Source organism: Scardinius erythrophthalmus (assembly GCF_964197995.2).
Source record: "Scardinius erythrophthalmus genome assembly, chromosome: 14".
Classification (NCBI taxonomy): domain Eukaryota; kingdom Metazoa; phylum Chordata; class Actinopteri; order Cypriniformes; family Leuciscidae; genus Scardinius; species Scardinius erythrophthalmus.
Genome location: NC_138234.1, coordinates 22,568,725 through 22,578,848, shown reverse-complemented (window position 1 = coordinate 22,578,848; position 10,124 = coordinate 22,568,725). Strand labels below are relative to the sequence as shown.

Below are 10,124 nucleotides of genomic sequence, written 5' to 3'. Positions count from 1 at the left end.
CCAATTGTTTGACCATCACACTCGTTTATTTGTCAAACCATCAGTGAACATACATGCACATCAATGTCGTTTTTAAACGATATTGTTTAGCAATATAAAGCACCACAAAGTCACTCATTAACGACCTCATTTAACCATTTTTTTCCCAGTAAAATGGCCGATTCATTTGTCTTGCTAATGATGTTTTAAATCATTGTATGTCAGTCTCCTATACACATTTTCATAATTACAGCTGGCTTGGCAATGCCGTAAAATAAAAATATTTTGCTCACAAGTGATAATTACCTTATTTTTTCCTTTGTTTTCTTCACACATTCTCTCACAATTGATCTTGAGCTTACTCTTCACGACACTGTTTTTCTATTTGATTAATAAGTGCACTGTATTTATTTATTAGGGGCTTGTCCGTAGCGGTGGAAAATACGTCACATCTGAAAATTGAGAAAAATTTGAGAAAAATAATATATTTTCAGATTTTTTGATTTTTACAATATTAAGTTTAAAAACTAACAAAGCTTTAAACATGAACTTGTCTTTTTATTTTATTTTTTATCTGTATTTGTAAATCTTTAAAATCAATAATAATAATAATTACTGGTTTTAAAGATTTACAAAAAAAATTATTGACACAATGAATGTTGAAAACATTTGTTTATTGTCCTCCTTGTTCAATATAGATTTTAACGTGCAATAATTTAGATTTGTACGATCGATTTAAATATGTTAAGCTAAATTTGGGACAAGGAAGGCTAAAACAATCAATGCAAAACACCACTCTATACTTACATAAATAAATGATAACCTCCATGTCAGATCATATTTGCTTTAAAAAAAATACAGTTCCCATAAGCCCCACAGTTCGCGCAAAGCCTGACGGGATAGGTTTCCCGTGCCCTTGTCCTATCAGCCGCGCACTCTCTGACTTGACTGCCTGTGCTGTGTGGTGGACAGGGAAGCCGAGGCTTGTACATTGTCGTGCTGTAAAGGTCAGGTCCCTTCTCCGTGGTAAAAATGATGGCAGCGAGGTTTCTCCTTCGTCGCGCGGTGCCTGCGTTGAGACACGCGCGCTGTTATGCCGAGGTGGCTTCCTCCGCTGAAATGTCCTTCACTTTCGCATCGCCGACAGAGGTAACGTCACTGACGCTCCGGCCTCGGGCCTAAGTTACACGCTCTGCTAACACGCTAATCACCGGCCGTGATTACTTCAGATATATTATATGTCTTATATGTCATGATTTACATCAGCTTATCGTGGATATACTCTTTATTTTAGCTATAGTTTGATTTGTGTGCGCGTGCATGTTGCGCGTGCTACTTACGTGGGTAAGCTTGTCAATATATACAACTACTGTGGTGGCACAAGATTATTGTTTTGCATCTGCAGCGAATGTATTTAATTTAATACTATACAATGTTTACGCTGTAATGATATATATACATACACAAATTCTGTCTTGCAAAACATGGACGCACGTTTGAATGACTTTAGCAGACTGCTAGCATTGCCACCGATCACCTTGACTTGTTTTTTTGCTTTTGTTTTTGACAGATTCAAAACAATTAAATGTCTTAGGACAGCTGATAAATTATGTAATTTCTTTATGAAATGATCAAATTTTAAATCACACTTAACATTATGTTTTATGGGTGTCATAGTGGCAGGGCAAAGTAACGTTGACTGTCACAGTCTCTACAACATTAAATGTTTTGTTCACACTCATGAAAAACCTGGAAATATCAGGGTATTTTAAACTGATTCCCAGAAGAAAAAAAATCCTTAAAATTATTCTTTAAAAGTCAAGGAAGTTTCTATTATAATTAAGTGACCGCTATTAACTTAATGTATTTAATATATTTGTTTGTGGAATTGTAGGGCATATTTGTTTACTAACCATATAAAAATGTAATTAGTAGAAAATGCCATTTGTCATACGGATGTGTATTTGAATGAATGAATCTTAGAAATATTTTGTAAATTAAAATGTTAAATTGTAATATAATAATAAATTAAATCATATTAAGATCTGTACATTTGCTTGCTAAGAACATCAAATGCAAAAGTAGGTAATACATATAAATAATGCGCAGAGTTCATAACAGTAATAAAAAAAATCTTAATTTCTATTTTAAATAAATGCAGTTCTTTTGAACTTTCTATTCATCAAAGAATTCTGAAAACAAATTGTACACAAATGTTTTCAACATTGAACATAATAATGTTTTTTGAGCATAAAATCAGCATATTAGAATGATTTCTGAAGGATCATGTGACACTGAAGACTGGAGTAATGGTGCTGAAAATTCAGCTTTCTAATTAGGCCTATATGTTGCCATTTGTTTGGTTGCTGGCTTCTTGGCAAACTGTTCATCTGGTGCATTCAAGCTTGTTGTGCCTTTTGCAGGTGTTCTTCAAGGAAGCCAGCGTAAAACAGGTTGACGTCCCAACACTGACAGGCGCCTTTGGTATCCTGCCAGCCCACGTCCCGACACTGCAGGTCCTCCGGCCCGGCGTAGTCACCGTCTTCAACGACGACGGTTCCTCTGTTAAGTATTTCGGTGAGTTCTAGCTTCAGTAGCTGCGTTTTTCCATAGCATTCAGATGTGTCATTCTCTAGTGCTGTTTCAACAACCATTATAAAAACTCGATAGTGGGCGTCCATTTATTTTCTTCATAGGAATTTCATAAAATTCTAAACCAATCAGATCTGAGATGAATTGATATTTGATAGTGCTGATACTGACTTTACATTGGATGATTTCAGCATTATTATTCTCTCTTCGTGGTTATGCATAGTGTAGTACTTTAATAGTTAAGTACTTTTTTTAGTGATGCAAAACAAGTGTATATCATTATTTAATAACCCTTGAGCAAATGGTTAATTTTTCTTTCTGTATGAAAATTATTTCTAATTTCCCCTTCTTATTTTACATTTACATTGACATTTATGCAATTGGCAGATGCTTTTATCCAAAGTGACTTGCATTGCGTTGAAGGCGTACATTTTTATCAGTTCATTTGGGCTACATGATATTGGAAAAAACTGACATTGCGATTATTTTTGTTGTTCTGCGATATATATTTCGATATGAAAACAATTTTACCAGATGACTTGAATAGCTCTATTTGGAAATAATTAATCATTCTAGAATGATCAGGGTGATTCTGTTGGTGCATCTGCATAGAAAATAATAAACGCATTACAAGCATGGATGAATACAATAGAACAAAGATGCAAATGAAATAACCAGTGCTTTGTTTGTCAGGTAAGTCTAACAGGCACAGAAATTGAATAATCAAATGTAAAATAACACTGAATAGTCTTCACTGTATAAATGAAATATATTTATTTTAGGGCTGCACGATATTAGCCTGGCTCCGCCCTCCTACGTACTTCCGCTCAATTTCATTTTCCTTCAGTACTACGTCTGGGACTGCTGTATATTCTTAGGTTTCCAGAAACAAATTTTTTGTAGGACCAATCAGCGAATAGAGGGAGTGGCTGAGAACGATGACGTTGATGTGATCACACACATGACTAGCGTCGGCCAATAGTGAGCCTACGTGTGACGTACAACACACAGACGCGCTGCTTTATCAAAACTCAAGGAACAGAGAGAAGGAAATGAATAGTGGAATAAAGTCGTTTTTTTGTTTGTTTTTGCGCACAAAAAGTATTCTCGTCGCTTTATAAACTTTATAAAAGACAGACATCTTATTCTAAACATAATCCCCTGATCATTCGGACGACCACACGTTAGCGATTGGCTATGGCAGATCCTGAGTGACTCTGGGCAGATCCAATAGTTTTGAACTTTAACAGAGAACCCGCCTTCAAGGGAATAAACGTTTCTCAATGGAGCGAGGCCAGACTCTCTGTACAAATGAAATGTACGAGAGTCTGGTAGAACCAGGCTAGCACGATATTGAAGAAAAATGCGATATGCGATAACTCATTAAATAATGCGATATTCGATATGCAATACGATAATGCTTAAAGCTACACTGTGTAATATTTTAAATTGATTTTTAGCAAAAAAACACTTTGTTCTTTCAAAATTATATATTCTCATTAATGTGTAATCACTTCAACCAAGTTTTCTCGTAAGCGTAGAATCTGCAATTTAGAATACATACGAGCGAGTCGCTCGAATGGCGGCAGCCATGTTGCGCATCCTTCTTGAAAATACATTAGCCAAAGAGGGACATACCTGGAAATTCAAGCTTCGCCTTTCGCGTTTTGACACTCAGTGGCACCGTGACGAATGCGAGGGGGAGATTACTCGCGACTGCCGGCAGATTTGAAATAATACGCCACCGTAGGAGTTAAAACGCCCTCGGAATGGGAGGGGCTAGAAAGTAATATTCAGTTGGTAGTCATATACAATTTCACCGCTAGATGGGAGGAAATCCTACACAGTGTTGCTTTAAAGTGTCAAATAAACTTAAATTATCTTTAAAATATATTTAAAATGATATAACCTACATACGTGTTTCACATTCTTTTTGTGACAAGAAAACATCCCTATAACTTCTGAAAGTGAACAGCAGTGTTTTACTGTAGCATAAAAAGTAAGTGTTATTTTTACATCAGTGTAAACCACGGGGTTTAGGGTTTCAGGTAGGCCTTTAACAACAGAAACTGAATAATTAAATGTAAAAATAAAACACGGCTTAGTTTTCACTCTATGAATTAAATATATATAGTATACTGATTCTTATTAAAGCTACAAAAGTTATTCAGCCAAGAGCTGTCAGTGATTTTCTTTGTCTTTTGTTCATTACCCCAGTTATTGCGATATGCATATCGCGATATATACATTTGCGATATTTCGATAGTTTCGATATATTGTGCAGCCCTTATTTCTTTGCTAAAGCTGCAAAAGTGATTTTCAGCTGCAGGTTTATTAGGCTGCTGTCACTTTAAGTCTAGACTTAGACTAAAATGCATGTTTGAGCTGTTTTAAAGGAACACGCTGACTTTTTGGGACTTTAGCTTATTCAAGGTATCCCCCAGAGTTAGATAAGTCCATACATAACCTTTCTTATCTCCGTTAGTGCCGTAACTCTGTCTGACGCACACACCGCTAGCCTAGCTTAGCACAAAGACTGGAGGTAAACGGCTCCAGCTAGCCTACTGCTCCCAATAAGTGACAAAATAACGGCAACATTTTTCTATTTACATGTTGTGATTTGTATAGTCACTGGCGTTATTTTGTCACTTATTGGGAGCAGTAGGCTAGCTGGAGCCGTTTACCTCCAGTATTTGTGCTAAGCTAGGCTAGAGGTGGGTGCGTCAGACAGAGTTACGGCACGCACGGAGATGAGAAGGGTATGTATGGAGTTATCTAGTTCTAGGGGATATGGGGAATAAGCTAAAGTCCAAAAAGTCGGCGTGTTCCTTTAACTGAACACCAACTGTACAGACATATCTTAAAATATATCAGTGCCATTGTTTTGTATCAAGATGCACACCAGCAATGTTTTTTTTCTAAGGCACGTTTATAAAAGCTACTTAATTGTCCTAATCGAACTAAGACCTAATCCTGGCTTAATCTAAGCCTTCTGTGAAACCAGGCCTTTAACTCGATGATGGTTAAACTGCAATTAATCCGTGAATCACATGTGTTCTGAACAGTGACATGGCATAAAACAACCAGCAGGGTTTCTGCGGGTCTTAAAAAGTCTTAATTCACCTTTACACAAATTAAGGCCTTAAAGTCTTAAATCAAAGCAAAAATTTCAAAATTCATAAAATCATGGCATTAAATGTTGCATACATTGCAGAGAGAAAAAAAAAAAAAAGATACATTTACTTGATGTGCAAATTTGAAATTTATGCTTAAAACAAGAACAAATGTCTGTCAATCTTTCCTTTTGAATTAAGTTGATTTTTCTTAGTTTCAATCATAAACTCACTTCATTTTGATCACTTTCACAGAAATCAGTACTTCATATTTTGTATCTCCAGCACTGGAAAACAAGACACACATACTGAGAAAGAACATTACTTATCTGCAGTGTGATCTCAGAGGATACAGGAAAGGATATTTCCATATACTAATGATTGAGAGCAGACCGATTCAAGCCAGTTTTATTTATTTTTTTGCAAAACGAATTAAAACATAATGGAAATCTATTGGAAGTTGTATTTTCCAAACTCTGAAGTGTTGCTAATACAACTTATTGTGTGTCTCCCTAGACATTTAAGTTTAGAGAGCATGTTGACATTTTCCCTTACTTGGTCTTAAAAAGGTCTTATATAAGTCTTAAATATACCTTCATAAAACTTTGATTTATTAAAACCTTCTAAAAAGCAGAGTGATTTGACTTTATTTCCCTAATTTTCACAAGTTATTACTTCCATAACTCTAATTTACTTTAAATCCAGTCTGATCAGTAGTACCTGGCCTGATTTTGCCACCAAAATCTCCCACATAATATGATTGAGTAATATGAATAAGATGAATGTCATTTGGGAGGAGTGCTATTAAAAAGACTAAAAAACATTTGATAAAATTCTTAATATAATACATGGTAATTATAGAAACACTTGCAACGAGAATGAAACTGGGAGAAGATGGAAGTGACTGACTTGTGGTCCTCATTTGCACACTTCTTGTAACATGATATTCTGTGTTGAAGCAAGCATGTTTGAAAGCAATCTACCATAAAGACGCCTGACTACTTATTGCAAATGATTTTAGAAATCCATCCAGAAGGGGTCAGACTTGTCCTAGAAATGAGAGCCTCTTCAGACGTCATCAAATAATATGGTGTACCTTCTGTGCTTTGTGTTTTGCAGTGAGCAGTGGATCAGTCACCGTTAATGCTGACTCTTCAGTGCAGCTGCTGGCGGAGGAAGCCGTTCCTTTGGACAACCTTGACCTCGCAGTGAGTCCCTGCTATGCTGTTATCTGAAACGCAAAGAATAATGGAAAAACCCAATCATGCATAGCTCCATTCTCCACCTTTCACCACCCAGCCCATTCCTGGGTGGTGTTTTTTTGGTAGAGTTCACTCAGAAATGCATCATTATGGACGAAAAATGGGTTACAAGGTCCATTTGAAGAAATAAAGGGACTAGTAATTTTCGAAAAACAAAGACTGTTCAGATTATAATGTAGGCTTGTAGGCGTTTAATGAGGTTGAATCTGTGCCGTATTTGAAAGTTCATACTGTTTCAGAAACGCCTTATTATTTGTTTGTCGGACTGCATAGACGTCTTTTATTGGATTATTATTTAAATTTAGCATTCAAAACTAAATCAAGCCGCCCTTTTATAGAAATCATGCTGTTTACCCTCTACAGCATCATTAAAAATGCTCTTCAGTCTGCTAGTCGAATGTTCAGAATGACTTTTGGGTTCATTCCACATAAATAAGCCAATTTTTTATTCTTCCTAGAGATAGCTATGCTCGGGGGCCTCGCTGGTTAATAAGGAAGGAAAGGTCAGCCACCGTTGAAGTGGTGCAGATGTGTCAAATCCCCACTGAGAGACCTTTAACTCCCAGCAATGTTTGGCCTTTACAATGTGTAATCGCCACTGTGACAAATGTCCTTCACAGGAAAGAGGCCACGTTTATTTGCTCGCACTGTTGAGAATACGGCCATGCTAGTCTAGAATGTGGCTCAAGTAGCAGCAGCATTGATTTTTAAGGCAAAGATGAGTTTTCTCACTTGCTTCAAGATATTGAAGTTCTCAGATCTATACGACACTTGTTCCAGTTGATGGCTCCTTTTATAATGTCAGCTGTTATGGATTGAGTTTTCGCCTGATACTTCAGTGTCAAGATTATAGTGAATGTGAACCAAATGTCAAGAGTGCCATGTCTTTTTTTGTAGGCGGCGAAAGCGAACCTCGAGAAAGCCCAGACAGAGCTGATGGGCGTTTCAGATGAGGCAGCCCGGGCAGAGGTTCTGGTCAGCATAGAGGCAAACGAGGCAATCGTCAAAGCGCTGGAGTAAACCACTTGTGTGTTGGTATGTTCACTTTTTAGCAAATGAGAAATGTGGGACAACACTCAGTAAATGCTGCATATGAATGTACTTATGCTTCATCAGTTTCTATTTTTTTTCTCAGTTGGAAATTCTGTCGGTGTGAAAAAGTTTCCGGCTTTGTCTGTTCCCCACCCCAGTGAAGTCAGAAACCTGCAAGACTGCTTGCTTTGTACAGTGGATGAAATTAACAATAAATTTATTTGAAATAACACGTTGCGTCACGCATGTTCTTTGCGCTTCACAAAACCAATTCAAGCTGTATTTGGTGTGCTATAGATTTGTTTGAGTACAGTACTGTTCATGACAGAAAGGGGGCAGTATAGTACATAGTAAAAAATGATATGATTAATAAGTTATGACATGTTTTTACATTACTTTAACTCATCAGAATAAGTTTAGCAATTTTTTATAACTTGTTTTATGTTATACAAGACTCAATTCACTTTTAATGTAATTTAAGTTGAAATTACTTAAAAATCCAAGTTGATAAATTTGGAAATTTAAGGCAAGCTATTTGCAGAGGGGACTTGAGCAAATATTTTCCTCTTTATTATTCAGTCAATAGCGATGTTTACTTTCCAGACACATTTATATATGCATTTTGTGATATTGCATAATAACGCTAGATGGAAACGCCAAGAATGTGTGTGCTCAATTGAATCCGAAAAGAAAATATGCTCATAATCTTTGTTGGAAACACATTTACAGAATAAGTTCCTCGATGCGCATATAAAAAAAAAGACATTTTGCGATGGGACTGCATAATTGGACCAACCAGTGGACCTATCTTTTGCACAGCATCTGAAATGCTGTTTTGGTTGTTCTGAAATGTTGTGAAAGTGCTTCAGTATAATTAGGCTACCTCCCAGAACTGTCTTACACGACTGCATTCCCGAACAACAGCCATCCGCCTCCAAAAGCAAGATAACATTACTGCGTTCCGTCTGCGTGTTCTGAGGCGCGAGTAATTTTGTTATATATGAAATTATATACAGTGGCTTCTCCTACTGCAGCAACTTCCTTTTTTCTTATTGATATTTAGCACCAGTGTATCAGGAAGTGATGATTTTGTTGTCTTCGGCTTACTGGATGGAATCGGTGCTTTATTTGCAAATAATTATTGCGATATTCCAATTGCATATGTTAAATTCACAACTTTAGATGGAAACATAGCTAATGACACCAATTCTTGTGACTGTTTTTTTATTTTATTTACCCATATTGCATTTGTTCCTTGTTTGCATCTTCAAGCCTCGTAGCTGTTATGCTAATTTTCAACCTACTCAAGTTTCCTTCATAAGCATTTTCTAGATCCCTAAAAACTGATAAGCAGGTACTAACAAGCCAACAACAGAGTTAGAAATACAGCTAGACTATGGTGCAAGAAGAAACATCCTACAGACGGTGGACGTTGTGGAGTTAAAGTCCTATATTTGCTTAAGTACAGGGTAATTTGGGTATATGGACGCTCCAGAGCTATATGCTTGTGCTGACTGGAGTTTTACGAGACTAAACCAAATGCGTCTTTATGAACGTCAGATGTCTAGCGTGGCAACATGCTACAGCTTGCCCCAGTGGCACATGTACAGAATTGACAGAGAACACTTGCAGAAAGTAGTAATCGTCCTTTGCTAAGAAAAGTTTTTTGGGTTCACTAGTTTGTCTAAATTGTTACTTGCACTGCATAACTTGCATATGTTTACTATATGTTTGTGATGAATTGCTTATGAATAGTTGAACAGACAGAATGAAAAACCAATGCAGACATGTCATCTTTTCACAGACTGACAGTGTCGGAAATCAGTGTGGCAAGTCTGATGTTTTAAGATTACTTATGGTTTAAGGAACCACAAGGTTCTATTTATGTCTCACAATGTTTCCCTTGTTGCCATCTTTTGTTCCTATCTCAAGTGTGAGTATAGCCTCTATTCTTAAACTTCCTCTACGGGATAGTCCTAATTATGGTTCTGAAGTCTCAAGAAGGGACAGTTTTAGGTTAGAAGTTCTTCCCTTGCAAAACTTTTCTCTATCTTTAATTTTAGGAACAAGATATCCCAACAGCACCAAAGTGTTTTTGAAGAAATAGTATACCAAATTGGAATAAAATGATCAAGCAATGTCAATG

General features: G+C 36.6%; 2 protein-coding genes across 2 annotated transcripts in view; one reads left to right on the top strand and one right to left on the bottom strand.

Annotated features, from left to right (window-relative positions):
• LOC308701739 (interferon-induced protein 44-like) overlaps positions 1 to 10,124 on the bottom strand; it is a 226,867-nt gene that overhangs the window by 80,158 nt on the left and 136,585 nt on the right. The window lies entirely within an intron of this gene.
• On the top strand, positions 873 to 8,208 carry atp5f1d (ATP synthase F1 subunit delta). The gene is made up of 5 exons (XM_081385272.1): positions 873 to 1,128; positions 2,403 to 2,556; positions 6,804 to 6,892; positions 7,844 to 7,981; positions 8,082 to 8,208. The coding sequence occupies exons 1-4, from the start codon at positions 1,012 to 1,014 to the stop codon at positions 7,964 to 7,966; spliced, it is 483 nt and encodes a 160-aa protein (XP_081241398.1). The 5' UTR covers positions 873 to 1,011; the 3' UTR covers positions 7,967 to 7,981; positions 8,082 to 8,208.